We start from the raw sequence: 19,251 nt of genomic DNA on the forward strand, positions 1-19,251 counted from the left end.
GGAAAGTACTTGTAGCAGAAATAAAAATAACCAGTCATAATTCAAGACAGAGTCAACTAAGTGCTAAAAGTAATGCACGAAGGGAGACAAGAGGAGCAACCGCCAGTCTGTCCAGGGGCTTCACAGAAAAGATGGCCATTGATCTGAGTTTTGACTTATGGGACCATTTGGGTTGGCAGAATGAAGGTAAATATCTTCTTAAACAAAGGAATAGCAAGTGGAGGCATGAGATAAAGAACAGCAGGTTCAGGTAGCATCAAGGAGATACACGGCAGGAGCGAGGGGCACAGAGAGTATGGTAGGAAGCATGCCAGGGATGCCCTGCCAGGGAGTCGGAGCCTTTCTCTGCACACAAGGAGGAATCAGTGCTCTCTCTGAGGTGGAAATGGTCTGATTAAACCTGTGTTGAGAAGAGAGAACTTCGGAGGCAAACAAACCAGGCAGAAGGTAATTGCGATTGATTGAGGGGGGAGGCTTAGGCCCGGAATTGCAGAACGGACACAAAACCGTATGGCCACCTGGCAGTATGAGCTACTGATTAACTGTGGGAATTCATCCACCAGGGTTTCCATGTGCGTGGCTCATTGGTGGTGTCATTTATACAAGATGGGGGATTTTAAGGGTAGAGACACTGAGTTCAGTTTGAGATATGCCAAGTTTGAAGTGAGATGTCCCACTGGCAGTTAGAAATGTAGGTCAGGAGCTCAGAAGAGATGGGGTGGAGTCATGGTGGGTGGGGAGAGTGGCCAACACATGGGTGAAACTGTGCGAGAGAATGAGATGGCCCTGGGAGAGAAGCAAAGCAAGAAGGCCCTCCAGGACAAGATGAGAACTTTGGGAGAGGCCTGCATTTACATAGTGGAAAGGGAAAACAGATCAGAGAGCTTCAAGAAGAATCTGGAGAAAAGAGCGTCTTGAAGGCCCGAGGAGGAGAGTTCCTAGGGCTCTGTGGTCACATCGGAATTAGGAGTTGAGCCGTCATTGTTCCCCTTTGAAAGAGCAGATTCTGTTAGAACAGGGTTTGGAGGGTTGAAGAAGAAATGTGTGAAGGGAAACCAGGGACAGAGTGCTGAGTATCAGCTCTAAAGAAGGGATGGGAAGATACTGAATGGCAGCTTCAGGGAGAAGCAAGATTGAAGAGGGATTGGTTTCTATAAAAATATTTGACCATTCATTTAGGTCAATGAAAAGGAGACCTGAAACAGAGACAGTAGAGAAAGAGAGGAAAATTGATGGGTAATATTCTGGGGGAGAGTCAGAGGCCAGGTGAGAAGGAGAACTTAGACTGGGGAGAAGAAAACAGAGGTCAGGAGTTAATGAGGAATTAATAAAATATTATTAAATGGTATTGAAGGCCCACCTGGGATGAGAGAGAGAGAAAATGAAAGAGACAGAGGGAGAGAGAGACAGAGAGAGAGAGAGAGAGTGAATGATACGCCTGCATGATGAGAGCTTGAGCCACAAGAGCAGGTGATGTGATAAGCAGGATGGACAAGGCGAGTGCAGTGGAGATGGAGGGATGAGGGAAGCTGTGGCGCTGCCCATGCAGGTTTCCGTGGCCAAGCATGGGGTGGGATGCTGGCTGAATCGGGGAGGAAACCTGAAGGGAGCCGGGAGCCTATGAGATTAGTAAGGGTAAAGACAAAGGGTCTTGATGAATCCTAAGGGCAGGCTTACTGGGAGAAACTAAGGGGAAAAAAAATAAGAGCCTAAGAAATTTTCTTCATGGAAGGAAAATTAAGACATCCAGGTTTTGGAAATGAGCCAGTTATAAGAGGATGAGTTTATGATTTGGCTTTGCGAGTGGAGTTCAAAAATCAAAACAAAGTGAGATTATGACTGGGAAAATATTTCCTAACCTATAAAATACGAATCACTTTTTATATATTGTTTTCATTATATTTGGAGTGGATAGGGCAAGGAACTGCAGAGCTGACCTGGTACATGAATTGTCCGTGTGGATACACAGGTTGCCCAGGCTGATGTCAAGGAAAAGGAAGGAGAGGGGAACTTCCTATCTATATTTATTAGGGAACATGTAAAAGTGTCCAGATATCAATGAATGATAGGAAAGAGGATGGTACATCCTTGTCTGGACATGGACCTAAAAGGAAGGATGGTTTGTTTAACAAGGTGTTGCAGAAACATCTGGGAAATGGCACTGTGGGGTAAGAGGAATAGAACCCTTCTCACAGGGTTGATATTACAGATATTAACAGATCTTGACTTGATAGATCTAGCTCCACTGGATAGACCTTGAAGGCAATGCCGTCACCAAGAATGTTCGAGAAAGGCTCTTTTGGTGGCAAGAAACAAAAATCCACTCAAAATAGCACACACAAAAAGGGGCAGCTTATTGTAAGATTATAAAGATCTGACAGAATCCCTGAATGGGAAGCAAAGTGCAGTTGGGCTCTGAATGGACTGACATTTGTTTCTGGAGATATTGGAGACCAAGGTAACTACTCTGCGCTTTTCACTCAAGCTAATGGCCCCTCTGCTTCTCTCTGTGGCTCAGCTCCCTCTTCCTCTTTCTCGGTCTCTTCCTTCACTTGTTTAAACTTCACACCATCCAGCATGACAGCTGGCTCCAGCTCTTCATTCCACCTCATGCTTCCCACACCCCGTCTCTCCTTCTCTCTTCCCCAGTTCAGTGAAAGAAAGAAACTAAGCCCTCTTAGCAGGCATGTCAAGGGCCTCTTGGTAGCCTTGGATTGGTTGCCCAGAGGTCAGTGTCTCCCCACCTGGGCAGCTTCACAGGGTTCAAATCCACTCAGGAGACACTGGAGTGGAGGATGGAAATGTTGGGCATGTGCAGCTACAGGGGGAAGTCAAGCCTTCATTAACTCCAGGGATGGAGCGGGTAGGAGAAGACATGCTGGAGAGGGCTTCAGTGCAGAAGACGTAAGGGAAGGTTGGCAGAGGACAGAGAGGCCAAGGAGGAGAATAAAAGTATCCGGATGTTGGGGGCTACATCTTGGGTTGTTGTGGCTGAGCCAGGAGGTGGGAGTTGGGATATAGGCTGGAAGGACTAGGCAAACCGTGCGTGAGCACCGTGTGGGCTGCTAGCCCATGGGAGTCCCGGGCTCCATTCACAGTCTTGAGGGAACCAGCTGGCCCTACCGCATGGCATAGTCTGGGTGAAAGTTCTCGAGCTGAGCAGAAGCAAGGATGGCTGGGTTAGTTAGACATTTCAATTTTGCCTTCTTAAAGGGGAAAGGATGCCAGGTAGGGAAGACCAGGCAACAACACTCAAAATTCAAAGAGTCTGGAGAATCAATCCCAGGAAAAGCTGAACTAAGATAAGAAATCAGTTGTTCTCACAGCATGAAATGGCATATCAGCCACTGGCCCGATCCTCGCTTTGTGCTTGGGAACGCCTCACACATATTCAGATGTTGAAGCTCGTTGAGCTACCTGCCTAGACGTCCTCGAACCAAGTTTCTCTAAGCAGGGCCAGTCAGTTGCCCAGCACGCCTGCCGGCAATAGGCCAGCCTTTCCCTGGCACGGGGTTGCTATTGTACGGCTGCTGGTTTCACAGAGTTAGGGCTTCCAAGTATCAACACAGAGACAGAATGGCCTATGTGGGGGCAGAGCTGGGGAGGAAGGGAGGGGACGGCATGCTGGTGGTAAAAACACGGCATGTGGAAGGAATGAAGAGAGAAGCAGCAGAGAGAAACTGTCACAACAACAGTCTGGAAAACGCACAAGAGCAAACATGTTTCTCGAAACACTGTTCATTTTCCACTGAAAGGAACCAGAGCTCCTTTTAGGGGCAAAGAAATTACAAAATAAGCTTAGAATATCTTATCTTGTGCCAGAAAGCAAGGAAGTGATCACAGAATGATGGGGACATGTCAAAAACACACAGAGCCAGACTAAGTGGCTCCTTCTAGCCAAACGTGACACAATCTGAGCATCAAAATAAACAATAATCATAACAGATTAAAACCTGTTGAATAAAATAGGAATTACAAGTCCTTTCAGATACAAATTAATACACTAATATAAGTTGAAAGTTGGGAATAGGATATTGACTTAGTGCCAAAGTCTTCCCCACAAAATACTTATTAATTATAAGGGGAGATGGGAAGAGTTGCCAGGCAGATACACCTGAATCAAACGATCAAAATCTTCATTGCCACTAATCATACGAATTGAAAACATATGTTATTCAGTAGGATGCAGCGAGAACACAGCATTAATTTTGGAGTAGTCCTGAGAAAGACGTGTATCCTGAATCTAATCATGAGGACCTATCAGCCCAAACTGAAGGACATTTTACAAAATAACTTACCTTCAATCTTCAAAAGTGTTAAGGATTTGAAACTCAAAAAAAAAAAAGACTAAGGATCTGTTTCAGAGTGAAGAAAATTGAAGGGACAGGATAACTAAATGATATGTGTGATTCTGAAGCAGATCCTTTGGCTACAAAATCACTGTTAGGACAATTGGAGGAACTTGGATGGGATCGTTGACAGGGAGGAGTGAAGTTGTTCTGTGTCAGCGTCAGTTTCCTGGTTTTGACAGTCACACTGTGGTTACACAGAGGAACGTCCTTGTTTATAGGAAATGCACACTGAAGTATTTGGGGGTGATGGGGCATCATGTCAGCAACTAAATCTCAAAAGAAGGTTTATGTGCTACACTTCCAACTTCTCTGTAACTTTTTGTTTGTTTCAAATGTCTAAAAAAATAAAGTACAAAAAAGTCAGTCTCTGTGTTGAAAAAAATTTAGCTTTGTTTTAGAGTATGTAATGGGTTGATAGGGGGCTCCCAACAAAGGATACCCACATCCCAGAACCTGTCAATGTGACCTTATTTAGAAAAAGGGTCTTTGCAGATGGATTTAGCTAAGGGTCTTGAGATGGGAGTGTCCTGAATTATCCTGGTGGGCCCTAAATCCAACGACAAGTGTCCTTACAAAAGACACACAGGGGAGACACACAGAGAGGAAGACACACAGAGGCACAGGTTGGAGTGATGCAGCTACAAGCCAAGGAATGCCAGGAGCCACCAGAAACAGCAAAAGACAAGAAAGGATTCTCCCCTGGAACCTCTGGAGAGAGCACGGCCCCGCCAACACCTTGATTTAGAACTTCTGGCCTACAGAATTGAGAGAGAATAAATTTTTGTTGTTTTAAGCCACCCAGTTTGTGGTCATTTGTTACGGCAGCCCTAGGAAACGAATACAGAGTACTTTTCTTCTTTCATTTTGTTGGAGACAGAAAACTAGGTAAAGACTGAAAGCAAGATGTGCTTTGGATGTCTTCACCAATTTAGGGTGTATAAGCCAGTAGGGGGACACTCACCCTCTCAGTGGGGCACACTGCAGTCCTGAGAAAAATGACTTTTCTAGGACACGACCCCACCAAATACTGCATCCGACCTTCACCATTGCCACCTTGGGTGCAAAGCTCTAGGCTTACTGGGATTCTTCCTAAGGCGGTGGTTCTCATCCAGGAATGATCCAGGACATTTAACATCCAGGACATTTAACAATTTCTGGACACATTTTTGGTCGTCATAACTGTGAGATGAAGGTTGCTACTGGCGTCTAGTGGGTAGAGGCTGGGGATGCTGCTAAATGTTTTATAATGTACAGGACAATCCCTCACCACAAAGAATTATCTGGCCTAAAATTTCGGTAGCAATGAGGTTGAGAAGCCCTTCCTTTTTTGTTCTACAAGCAATACCCACACTTGTCTGTCAGGGTAGGAACAGGAGAAGGAAGGAGGAGGCATTCTACACACACTCCTGGACTGATTTTTTTCAAAGTGGTAAGAACAGATAACATGAAATCTCCCCTCTTGACAAAGTTTTTGGCGTACAGTACAGTATGGTTAACTGCAAGCACAGCGTTGTACAGCAGCTCTCTAGACTATACCTATCTTGCATGACTGAACTCTATACCCATGGAACAGCAACTCGCCATTCCACCTCCCCCATCCCCTGACAACCACCATTCTACTTTCTGCTTCCATGAGTTTGAGTACTTTAGATTCTTCATATAATAGAATCATGCTATGACCAGCTTATTTCACTTAGCATAAGGGCCTCAAGGTTCATTCACATTGTCACATGTGAATGAACAGGACTTCAGGACAGGATTTCTTTCTTGTTTATGGCTGAATATTATGCCATTGTGTATCTATACCACATTTTCTTTATCCATTTATCCACTGATGGACAATTTAGGTTATTTCTACCTCTTGGTTATAATGCTACAATGAACATGAGAGTGCAGATATCTCTTCATAATCCTGCTTTCAATTCTTTGGGATAAATATTCAGAGGTGGGATTGCTGGATCATATGGTAGTACTATATATTTTTGATTTTTTGAGGAACTTCTGTACTGTTTTCTATAGCAGCTGTACCATTTCACATTTCCACCGAGAGTGTACAAGGGTTTCAATTTCTCTGTATCCTCTCCTACAATTGTTTTCTTTTGTTTGTTTGTTTTTGATAATGGCCTTCCTAACAGGTGTGAGATGATATCTTGTTGTGGGGTTTTTATTTTGTTTTTTATTCCATTGGTTTTGAATTGCATTTACCTGATGCTGAACATCTTTCCATACACTTGTTGGCCATTTGTATGTCTTCTTTAAAGAAATGTCTATTCAAGTCCTTTGCCTATTTTTAAGTCAAGTTATTAATTTTTTTGCTATTAAATTGTATGAGTTCCTTATATATTTTGGATATTAACCCCATTATTGGTTATATAGTTTGCAAATATTTTCTCCCATTTCATAGGGTTGCCTTTTCACTTTGTTGATTGTTTCCTTTGCAGAGCAGAAACTTTTCAGTTTGTATAGTCGCACTTGTCTATTTTTGCTTTTGTTGCTTATGGTTTTGGTGTCATATCCAAGAAATCATTGCCAAGACCAACATCATGAAGTTTTACCCTGTGTTTTCTGCTAGGAGTTTTGCTGTTTGAAGTTTTACTTTTAAGTCTTTAATCCATCTTGAGTTGATTATTGTGTATGGTGTGAGATAAGTGTCCAATTTAATTCTTTTGCATTGGATAGCCAGTTTTCTCAACAACATTTGTTGAAGAGACTATCTTTTCCCCATTGTGTATTCTTGGCAAACTTGTAGATAATCAGTGGACTGTATATGCATGGGTTGATTTCTGGGCTTTTAATTCAGTTCATTTGGTCTATATGTCTTTCTTTATGCCAGTATGATACTATTCTAATTACTATAGCTTTGTGGTATATTTTGATATCAGGATGTGTGATGCCTCCAGCTTTGTTCTTCTTCCTCAAGAATGTTTTGGCTATTTGGGGTCCTTCATAGTTACATATGAATTTTAGGATTGTTTTTTCTCTTTCTGTAAAAATGCCATTGGGATTTTGATAGGGATGCACTGAATCTGCAGACCACTTTGGGTAGTATGCACACTTTAACAATATTAAATATTCCAATTCATAAATATGGGATGCCTTTCTATTTATTTGTGTCTCCTTTAAATTTTTTTGTAGTTTTCAGTCATGTCTTTAATCTCCCTGGTTAAGTTTATTCCTAAATATTTTATTATGGTAAATGGGATTGCTTTCTTAATTTCTTTTTTGGATAGTTCAGTTTAGCCTTCCAGACTCCTTATATGTCTTCCAGTTCCAGAAGTCTGTGGTTTATAGTAGGATATGCGCTATGGGTGAGATGTGGGGAGCAAGCAGAAGATCTGGGATTTCTGAGGAGTCCCAACCTCACACCTTTCTTTAGGCTGGTCTTGTACTTTACTACTCACACATGAAGAGAGTGACTACTCTACAGGTGACTACTGTAAATTGGTTCTGAACACACACGACAAAATGTCTCTATTCCAACTACCATTGTACAATAGATGCCAGTGCCCAAGCCATGAACCCTGGGATCTTAAGTTCTTACATGGTACACCTTGGGAAGAAAACACTTCTAGGATTCTAACCACCACCCCCTTTCCTGCCTCCTTCCTTCGGCTCAGCATTTATTGACCAGTACCAATGCAAACACTCTGATAAACACTGGGAATACAAAGATGAATAAGTTAATAATCTGACAGGAGGATAGAGAGAGACATTAAAATATGAAGTTCTGAGTGTAGTCATAATGGTGTCAATAGAGGGACATTTTTTGAAAAAGCTTCCTATACATGACAGGCAAATCAAATCAGGATTCAGGTATTTCATAGGAGAGATGAAGAAAGCATTCTGGAGAGACAAAATTGAAACTAATATCTCAAAGCTTGGTTCAGGCCTTTCTGTGGCAGAAAACTGGCTGTGGGATGTGAGCGCTCCTAATTTTTGAAAATCCAAATGTGCTTTTCAAGTATCTGGTGAGACCTTTCTGAACTAAAACACATCTAGAGATATTTTTGAAGGCAAATATACACAAGTCCTGAAAATTCACACGTATGAAAACGTTTCTTACTGAGCCCCAAAAGGAGCTTGTTTGTGCTGCCGTGGATGCCGTGGGGCCCCTCGGGTGTGAGGCCGCATCCATGGATATAATCGCAGTGGAGCAAGACAGAGAAATGAGGGCCTGGAGCAGCTGTCATGACTCATATTCTCTGTTTTTATTTGGATCATGTTGGAAAAGCAGGTGGATTAACTGAATGACCCTTTAAGGCATGTCTGTGGCTGTGGTGGCCAGTGATCGTTGGCCAATCTCATTTGATATTTTGATTATAAAGTAGGCGATTAAAGCACCTACTTACCTACAGCTTGACTATTTTTAGACTCTAACATTTTCTGGAGTCCAAGGCCCTGCGCAAATATGGGCAAAGATGCTCAAGGGAGGTGAGGAGAAAGAGAGGGGCCCTTCATAGCCCTTAGGTACGAAACTTTAGGAGCAATGCCACTGATCCCCCTCCTGGTGACAGCTGCAGGCACATCAGAGCCGAGCCAGGGACTGCTCAGCTAATTGAAGTGCCCTGTAGGTTCTCTTTGCCCTCAAGAACCTTTCTGATAAATAGCTCTTGACCAGCTCCTTATATGGCTACAGACAGCCCCAAGAGGTTGAGATGTATTTTAGACACAATTGGATTCTCATTTCTCAAGGGTCTCAGGCCTTCGCCTTTGCAGCTGAGGGAGACGGCAGTGGCCTCCAGAGGCTCTCGTGCCTTGGCCCCGTGGCAGTCACTTTTCCTCTGAAGGTTCCCCTTATCTTGAAGAGGACAGCTGCCTGGCGCTCATCACACTGTGTTGGGCAGCGGCTAAGATAGTTTGAAAGAAGGCATGTGGGGAAATCAGAACTGGCAAAGTTTCACAGGAGAAAAGTGGCTCTTGACTTGTTCACCTTTTGAGAGCCTTTGGGGCCCACTGAGAATAGTCTCATAAGCCCCCTTGGGTACGACATGCTGGCTGTCCAATTGTGTTTGTTCACTCCTCAGAAGAGCCACACCCAAGAGGAGGGTTACTGATGTTGCCTGGCGTCAGGTACCACGTGAGAACCCCAACCCAGAGACTGCACGTGAGGACTTTTTCCCCAGAAGGCTGTGGCCCTTACCACAGTCACAAGCTCACAAGCATGAGCACAATGGATTTTTTCTTGTTCATCGATGGAACTCAAGGCATAATATATGTTGAGGAAATGGATGAATGGAGCAAAGGAAGAAGCCGGCAGCTCATGAGAACTTCGTGCTTGGATAAAAATATGCTGTCATTGTGGATTTATTGAACTGATTAAAGATTACATGCTGTGAAATCCCAAAAACACTGTCTATTAACGATGCTACAACACAATGCTTAAGAGCATGCTAGCCACAGAAGACAAAACCTTGGTGGCTGTAGACAACAAAAACTCATTGACGTTAATGCTGCAGAAGGAAAGATACTGTGGCTTTTTGCCAGTGGTCTTGATGGATTCTGGTTCAACCACCTCCTGCGTCCCTGATCAGTGCAGCAAACCATCCACAGAAGGCCACGAGCTCCCAAACAGCTGCCACTGTCTAACCTCCCCTCCGGAAAGCTCTAGAGAAAAATACTTTCCACCTTCCCCAGGTAGACTTTTCTTACTGGAAGGCACATCTTCCCTGAGGAGTATAAAAGTGGAGAAGAAAACTTCCAGGAAAATCAAGGAGCCAGGAATAAACAGACAACGCCCTCAGGCTCCACTCAGGACAGCCCATATTTAATGTAGACCCGTAACTGCGGAGTGAGAGCTACTCAGAAATGTATACCCACGAGTGTAACGAGCTGTAATATATGAACTGATTTTGGAGTCACATGTAATATGCTTAACATAACACTGCAACCAGGGGAGCCATTTTTTAGGAATAAAACGAGGGAGAATAAATACCATTAATTCAGAATGAATGACCTGGGAGTTCCCAGTGAATGGGAGATTTTCTCGCTCTGACCTCGGATTCTAATTGCGGAGGGACAATCTTAGTTGTCACTAACCAACTTTTGAAACAAATAATGTAAAATATAATTTGTTAGATATAAGACCTATAGGCCTTGGGGTTGGTGAACACCCCACTTGGTGGGAACCCCAGGAGAGCGACAGTTACTGACTGGCCACCACGGCCAAAAAACCAGTTCTTAACAGGCTCTCTCAGGGGTTTTCTTGGATAGCTGGAGAGAAAACAGAGCACATGAATTACGACAGCTGTCCCAATCCTTAATCTCTCCCCTCTGTTTAGCTGTGTCGATATCGATAGACAGTTAAAAGGCCCCAGGACCCTCCTGGGGGTCCATGGCCAACATTCATGGCCAGCACCAAGGGGACTCAGGAGGATACACAGAGCACCTGATGCCAGTTAGGGAGCATGGCAGGGGTTCACAGCTGCACCAGCCTGCATTGCCCCCGAATTCTGTCTAGTGGGTCTCCACCTGGTCAGTATGGATGGAATGCCCAGAGGACCACATGCCTTGTTTGTGGGATCCTCCTTCTGATTCAGCACTGATCTTGTCCAGTGTTTTCCAAAATGAATACGGTGAGATGTGTAGAGTATTCTTCATGAAAGAAGATGGTGACCTATGATCTCATGAGGAGAAGTGCTGGGTTAAACAGATTTCTTTTTCATGGGACTTCTCAGGGCTTATGACATTGTGAGTTTCCAGGAGAACGGTAACTGTCGTGATGTGTTCCAAAAAAGCATTTCACCAGACTTAAGGCTTCTCAGAATCCACTGTGGGAAACAGTGGTCTGTGCTCGCTACAGGGTTCCTCTTCCTGTTTCAAGTCCACACACAGTATTCTGCTTGTTTTTAGGCTCATATCATCCACTCTGGGAACACTTGTTCCCTGACTCCCATCACACCACACATGGCTGGAATGTGAAGAAAAACATGAAGGCCGCCTTGTCTTTGGAGATCTGCCCAGCATCTGCCTCTTTCCGGTGTGTTTGAGAGGCGGTGCTCCCCGCTGCACTTTTCCCTGGGCCTAAAGGTCAGCTGATGGGTACTCTCCCTCGAGCTGGAGAGACCAGGTGGCAGGCAGTCAGAGGCAGGTGAGCAAGCACCCTGTGGCCACACAGCACCAAGGCCAGTGGCCCAGTGCTCAGGCCCAAACCCAGATCCTTGATTCAGCAGTTGCTCAGTGGGAGGACACGAGCACCCACCTCACACAGTGGTTTGGAGAACCCAAAGAGGCCCTGCACATCAAGGACCCGGCGTGGTATCTGACATACCACAAACACGAAAAATGATCATTCAGGGAACACGGGGTAAGAAGAGAGAACACATCCCAAAGAAAATGATAAGTGGGCAAAGTTTTTGCAAAAGCTCCTCATTAAGCTGCTGTTCTAAGAATGGAATTAATACATTTTATTTCATTTTCTTTTTTCCTGGAGTTCTATAAAAGGAGGCTCACTTCTTATTTAGCATCACTCTCTCCTCTACCCTGTCTGTCCTACCTTCCTGCCAACATTTATTAAGCTTTTATATTCTAGAATATAGAACAGCCAGTTCCAGATCCTGAGGGTGTGAAGACAAATGCCATAATATAGAACTTGAGTTCCCTGTGGTCCAGTGGGTGAGACAGGCAAGTAAATGTACAAATAATGCCGTGTGATAAATGCTACAGTTCAAGGTGCAGTGGGGATAGCATGATTCTGTCCCCAGCAACAGTAGGTCCTCAATACATTTTAACTACTTAAAGGACGGAGACAACAAATGAGTCTAATTTATACTGGACGTGAAGGTTGTCTTTGATTTGAGGGGCAGGCTATCTTTCGGATGTTAATTCATATTTTCTCCCTGCATTCTCCCTTCTGTCATTTCAAGCAGCAGTCCAGATTTTGTAGTTCTTTGCCCCAGAAAACTATCGGGAAATCAGCTGAAACTGCCCTGTGTTTGGCAGGACGTGCTGCCACTGCAGAGACTGTTCTGGGTGACCTGAGGGACAGTGGAGAAGCTGAGAGGCACCAAGGGGTGGCCTGTGGGCCTGCACGCAGCACCCAGACCTCAGAAAGGGGGCAGTGAGACTCATGTGGGGAGCCTGAAGCGGGGAGGGGCGTCAGGTCCTACAGCCCGTGTGCACAGAAGCCGAGAGCCACCAGACTTCATGGACATACTTAGATTCCCTCTAAAATTGTAACCTACCGCCCCCTCCCTGGACAAACACAGACCCACTTTGAAGTTTGCTTGCCTTTTGGTGACAGTCAATTGAGGTGTTCGACTCCAGAGTTTTTCTTCCTAAGTTTTTCTTCCAAGTTATTCTTCCTCAGCTTCAAGGCTGAGGATCCAAGGGACTATGAAATGGACTGGAGCTGGATGTAATAGGAGACAAGCTGGAGAAAGAGGGGAAGAGAACCTGCTTCCCTTCTGCTCTTTGCTCCTGCTGGAGAATCATAGCTATTATTCTGAAGGAGACACATTTATCAACTGCAGGTCTTCCGTCCCTTGTGCTCTCCAGAGCATTCCTGATAGAGGCCCAGTCCACCTCTGCTTGGACATTCCCATTTCAGTCAATGCCTGTTTGGCCTCAGCCATTCTTGACCTTCAAAAGCCAGAACTTCAAGACTAGCTCCTTCAAGCCCCTGTCTAGCCCCTGCCACCTCCTTTTATATTTCAATTCCTGATACAGCCCGAGCTGTCACCATAGCAGAGTAGAAGCCAAATATGTGATGTGAACTCGTCTTTGTTTGGTGAAGAGCATGGCCATGGGGAGGGGAGAATGAGAACAACAGAACAGTGGAAGTGACATAAACATGGTTTAGACATTTTAACATCACCCTGAAGGTTCACACTGAAGAAAGATGTAATTTTAAAAAAAATGTTGGAAACAGGAATCAAAAGTTTACTTGGAACTAGTACATGGGTGTGAGGTGTCAGGGTTTACTGTATTTGGGGGTAGGTGGTTGAACATCTTTGATGTTTTCATTAGATACTGCAGAGTAACATTAAAAATAAATCCCTTGAAAGCAGCAATGGAGAACCAATTCCTAGAAAATGTCCCCAAAGTGATCCCTCCTGGATAAAAAGAAACTAAAACATAAATTTCTAGAAAACAGTGGAGAACGCTTAATAGCAAAATCTATGGAACAAGAAAGCTACTTGAAGAGGAAAATTCATAGCCTTAAATACCTCCTTCTTAAAAGAATGTAAAAATGTACCAAGTACTCACCTAAGGGAATTAGGAAAATTATAGTTCTTATAAACAAGAGAAACCAGGAAGAAATAATAAAATACAAAACAAAAAGAATGCATCAGTAAATCCAAAACTTTAAGGTAAACTTTCTGAAGCTGATTAAAGAGGGAAAAAACAGAGAAAGATAGCAAAAATATACAAAATTAGGAATGAGAAAAGAAATTACCACAAATACAGGAGAGATTGAATATATAATATAAATGATATACACATGTAACTTTGTGGTAACACATTTGATGCCTAGAGAAAGCAGTAATTTCCTAGAAAACATGCAATCAGCTAAACATAAGAAGTAGAGTATCTGCACAGACCAGTCACCATTGCAGATAGTAAAAAGGTGATCAAAGACCTACCATTAACAAAGCACTAAAATCAGATGTTTCATGTCTGAGTTTTACCTAATCCTTGAAGAGCAGGTAATGTCAGTGTTTAATTATTCTGGGCCATATAAAAATATCGAAAGCTCCCCAATTCTTGTATAAAGACAGAATGACTTTTATACTGAAGTACTGACAAAAGAAGTTTAAAAAAAAATCAACCTTCCCATTTGGTCACATTGTGTCTTCTTGTATACACTGCTAGATCCAATCTGCTAGTATTTAATTTACAATGTTTACATTTGTATTCCAACAAACACATGTAAGGTGAGGCTATGCGACACTTATGGTCCGGCTGGGAGGAAGTGTCTTTATAGAGGAAAGCCCATCAGAATGGATTTCGATGTCCCCTTATATAGAAATAAAAGCAGAAGGCAGAAATGCAACTTGGATTCCAGTTGCCATCTTATTACGTCAGGAACTCTGGACCTTAGGCAAGAAATGTAAGAACTGTGTAAAATCGATCACCTTAAAAATTGCTCTGATGTACTGGTTGCTCTCATTCTGCCTCTCCATAGGTTTGCAAAAAAACCTTAAAAAGACCTGAATGCTTGTGCTCAGGGGCAGCAAAGCAAGGCAGGTGCTGGGAAGACAGCACCCTCCCTGGCATCCCGGCCCAGGGAGGTCAGAATGGCAAGAGTGAGTCATGGTTGCTCTCAGAGTTGAGCACAGCAGCTGAAGGGAGAGGTGGAAGAAAGGAATTAGCTCACGTGATTAGCTCCTCTCCTGGACCATGGACTCATTCCCTCCAACAGCCCCTTATCCCCCCTTGTGTCTTCATTCTGTCACCATCTTTTCTCCACCTTCGCGGCTCCCATTCACTCCCTGTACCCGTCAAAGCCTAACTTCTGCCTCCCCTCTCCGTGGAAATGCTCTAGTCCTCATTGCTAAATTCACAAGGTGCTTTTAAATCCTTGTGTTACATTTCTTTGCTGCATTTCCTGCAACTGGGGTTTCCAACAACAACTCATGCTGGGCCATCTCCACCTACCATTGCCTATGGGCTCTCGAACCTTTCATTTAAGACTTATCGCAATCTAGTCCAAACTCAGGTCGAAATCTTTTTTGACTTTGGTTTCCCCATCTGTTAAATCAAATAATTGTATTAAATAATTACTACTTTTTCTTCCAGCTCCAAATTCCAATTCTAAGGCTTCCCTGGTCCTTTTCTGCTGGAACCAATCTCTCTACTCTGAACATGAATAAAAATTTATTCGTACCTATCACGTACTGCATCAATTTGCTCAACACATCATTTGAGCATCCACTCCAGGTCAAGAGTTGTGCTGGGGGACGAAGAGGTAAAGAGGCAAGCAAAGCAGACACAGCCCCTGCTCCCAAGAGCAGTACCACTAGATGTGGATATAGGGGTTCAACCTCTTCTGAGATAGTTTACTAAGAGCAGCAGCCAACTGCACATGTCCCCCATGGCTTTGCACAAAGGAGGTAGGGAGAAAAGTTTGCCCAAAGCACGAAAAGCCCTTGTGCACCTAAACCTTACCTGCCTGCTTGACTCTGCTCTTCGATGAAGACCAGGAGGTGCCAGGAAGTCCAGCTGCGAAGGGGACGTGGTGTGGTGCTTTCCCGAACGCTGCCTATTGCAACGCTCATGGGGAAAGATTCAGGATTCTAAACAAAAGGGAAAATAAGCCATGTAAAGGACAGTCCTTTCTTTTCACAGCACCACATTGAGATTTTGAATAGAGGTACTTTTCACTTCAGATAGAGGAGTCAAGGTTATTTATTTTTCTCTTTTGCTTAAGTAAAAAGAGATGCTTGATCATGCACCATGATCAAGTGGGGTTTATCCCAGGTATGCAAGGATTCTTCAATATACGCAAATCAATCAATGTGATACACCATATTAACAAACTGAAGGATAAAAACCATATGATCATCTCAACAGATGCAGAAAAAGCTTTCAACAAAATTCAACACATATTTATGATAAAAACCCTCCAGAAGGTAGGCACAGACGGAACTTACCTCAACATAATAAAGGCCATATATGACAAACCCACAGCCAACATGGTTCTCAATGGTGAAAACCTGAAACCATTTCCATTAAGATCAGGAACAACACAAGGTTGCCCACTCTTACCACTATTATTCAACATAGTTTTAGAAGTTTTAGCCACAGCAATCAGAGAAGAAAAAGAAATAAAAGGAATCCAAATTGGAAAAGAAGAAGTAAAGCTGTCACTGTTTGCAGATGACATGATACTATAGATAGAGGAGCCTAAAGATGCTATCAGAAAACTACTAGAGCTAATCAATTAACTTGGTAAAGGATCAGGATAAAAAATTAATGCACAGAAATCTCTTGCATTCCTATACACTAATGATGAAAAATCTGAAAGAGCAATTAAGGAAACACTCCCATTTACCACTGCAACAAAAAGAATGAAATACTTAGGAATAAACCTACCTAAGGAGACAAAAGACCTGTATGCAGAAAACTATAAGTCACTGATGAAAGAAATTAAAGATGATACAAACAGATGGAGAGATATACCATGTTCTTGGATTGGAAGAATCAACATTGTGAAAATGACTCTACTACCCAAAGCAATCTACAGGTTCAATGCAATCCTTATCAAACTATCAATGGCATTTTTCACAGAATTAGAACAAAAAATTTCACAATTTGTATGGAAACACAAAAGACCCCAAATAGCCAAAGCAATCTTGAGAAAGAAAAACAGAGCTGGAGGAATCAGGCTCCCAGGCTTCAGACTATACTACAAAGCTACAGTCATCAAGACAGTATGGTACTGGCACAAAAACAGAAATATAGATCAATGGAACAGGACAGAAAGCCCAGAGATAAACCCACGCACATATGGTCACCTTATTTTTGATAAAGGAGGCAAGATTATACAATGGAGAAAAGACAGCCTTTCAATAAGTGGTGCTGGGAAAACTGGACAGCCACATGTAAAAGAAGGAAATTAGAACACTCCCTAACACCATACACAAAAATAAACTCAAAACGGATTAAAGAACTAAATGTAAGGCCAGACACTATCAAACTCTTAGAGGAAAACAGAGGCAGAACACTCTATGATATACATCACAGCAAGATCCTTTTGACCCACCTCCTAGAGAAATGGAAATAAAAACAAAACTAAACAAATGGGACCTAATGAAACTTAAAAGCTTTTGCACAGTAAAGGAAACCATAACTAGACAAAAAGACAACCCTCAGAATGGGAGAAAATATTTGCAAATGAAGCAACTGACAAGGAATTAATCTCCAAAATTTACAAGCAGCTCATGCAGCGCAATATCAAAAAAACAAACACCCCAATCCAAAAATGGGCAGAAGACCTAAACAGACATTTCTCCAAAGAAGATATACAGATTGCCAACAAACACATGAAAGAATGCTCAACATCACTAATCATTAGAGAAATGCAAATCACAACTACAATGAGGTATCAGCTCACACCAGTCAGAATGGCCATCATCAAAAAATCTACACACAGCAAATGCTGGAGAGGGTGTGGAGAAAAGGGAACCCTCTTGCACTGTTGGTGGGAATGTAAGTTGATACAGCCACTATGGAGAACAGTATGGAGGTTCCTTAAAAACTAAAAATAGAACTACCATACGACCCAGCAATCCCACTACTGGGCATAGACCCTGAGAAAACCATAATTCAAAGAGTCATGTACCACAATGTTCATTACAACTCTATTTACAATAGCCAAGACATGGAAGCAACCTAAGTGTCCATTGACAGATGGATGGATAAAGAAGACGTGGCACATATATACAGTGGAATATTACTCAACCATAAAAAGAAATGAAATTGAGTTATTTGTAGTGAGATGGATGGACCTAGAGTCTGTCATACAGAGTGAAGTACGTCAGAAAGAGAAAAACAAATACCGTATGCTAACACATAATATATGGAATCTAAAAAAAAAACAAAAAAAATGGTTATGAAAGAACCTAGGGACAGGACAGGAATAAAGACGCAGATGTAGAGAATGCACTTGAGGACACGGGGTGGGGGGAAGGGTAAGTTGGAACGAAGAGAGAGAGTGGCATGGACTAATATATACACTACCAAATGTAAATTAGATAGCTAGTGGGAAGCAGCCGCATAGCACAGGGAGATCAGCTCCGTGCTTTGTGACCACCTAGAGTGGTGGGATAGGGAGGGTGGCAGGGAGACGCAGGAGGGAGGAGATATAGGGATATATGTATATGTATAGCTGATTCACTTTGTTATAAAGCAGAAACTAACACACAATTGTAAAGCAATTATAATCCAATAAAGATGTTAAAGAAAGAAAAAAAAAGAGATGCTTGGCAGGTGTGACTCATGTAGAAGGCTTTCAAAGATGGTGAAGACAAACGACCACTATGGTTCAGATCATGGAAACACTCAGAGAACGCTCACACGCAAGCATCAAGAATGAAAACATGATAAAAAAAAAAATGACCCTTATGAGAAAACATTTAAAAAATGGCAATGTTGAAAGTGATCAGGTCCTACAATAGACTATTGGCTCTGTAGCTCTCATCAGAACTTTTTTTCTCACGACAAGTTTTCAGAAAGCAGAAGTAAAATGATTCCTAGAACCACAGTGCTGAGTTCTATTCCGTGAGTAGAGTCTCTGAATTGGAACAACCTGGGATGGCACATACATTTCGTTTCATTCATGCTTCCTGTCATTCATGCTGGAAATTTCTTTTGTGCATTTAGCCTATGAGGACATACAGTTTGGGGCTGAAAAAGATGGTACTTTTTAGCCAAAGAGAGTCTATTTTCTAAGCTACCAACCGTAGGGGTGCCGAGGGCCTGGTGAAAGGAGTTCCATTAGCATAGAAAACCATTGTGTTGCACTGAGCAGATTTGGGGCCTTAGTAAATTAAATGTAACCTGCAGGTTTATTTGGACACCAACAGCTTTAGGGCTGGAAGACACAACTGGTTGCTGCAATACACAAAAGTTTATTTTTGACTTTTTTCTTTTCTGAAAGCAAAATATAATAGAACTGAACATCAATGAATTTTGTACAACAAAAACAGCTTTTAATATGGAACAGACAGTCCATGAAGGTTTTAAAATCTCGGAATGGCTTCCCTTTTTCAAAGTCATGCTTTCTTGCAGTCCACAAGGAGTTGGCACGAAGAGATGGTGGCAGCCCACTGGGTGAGGTGAGTGGAAGAACGGGTGGGCTTCCCTAGATCCTAGTCAGCTGGTGCCATAGACTGGATGGGAGGATGCTTTCCACTTTCTCCATGACAAAGTTTAAGGGGGCAAACAAAGTGCTGAGGAA

At 42.9% G+C, this 19,251-nt stretch overlaps 1 protein-coding gene across 5 annotated transcripts in view; it reads right to left on the reverse strand.

The window, feature by feature from the left end:
* Window positions 1-1,421: 1,421 nt before the first annotated feature.
* ST7 (suppression of tumorigenicity 7) overlaps window positions 1,422-19,251 on the reverse strand; it is a 281,307-nt gene continuing 263,477 nt past the window's right edge. For 2 of the 5 annotated variants that reach the window (XM_089917482.1, XM_089917479.1), the window contains one exon: window positions 1,423-15,586. In XM_089917482.1, coding sequence (XP_089773608.1) covers window positions 15,455-15,586 — 132 coding nt within the window. In that variant the 3' untranslated portion in view covers window positions 1,423-15,454. Of the gene's footprint in view, window positions 15,587-17,955 lie in introns of those variants that run through there. The other 3 variants (XM_022582663.3, XM_022582682.3, XM_089917481.1) reach the window with 2 other exon arrangements.

Source organism: Delphinapterus leucas, chromosome 9 (genome assembly GCF_059928025.1).
Source record: "Delphinapterus leucas isolate spDelLeu-1000000601 "Yukka" chromosome 9, BTC_Dleu_Yukka2, whole genome shotgun sequence".
Classification (NCBI taxonomy): Eukaryota; Metazoa; Chordata; class Mammalia; order Artiodactyla; family Monodontidae; genus Delphinapterus; species Delphinapterus leucas.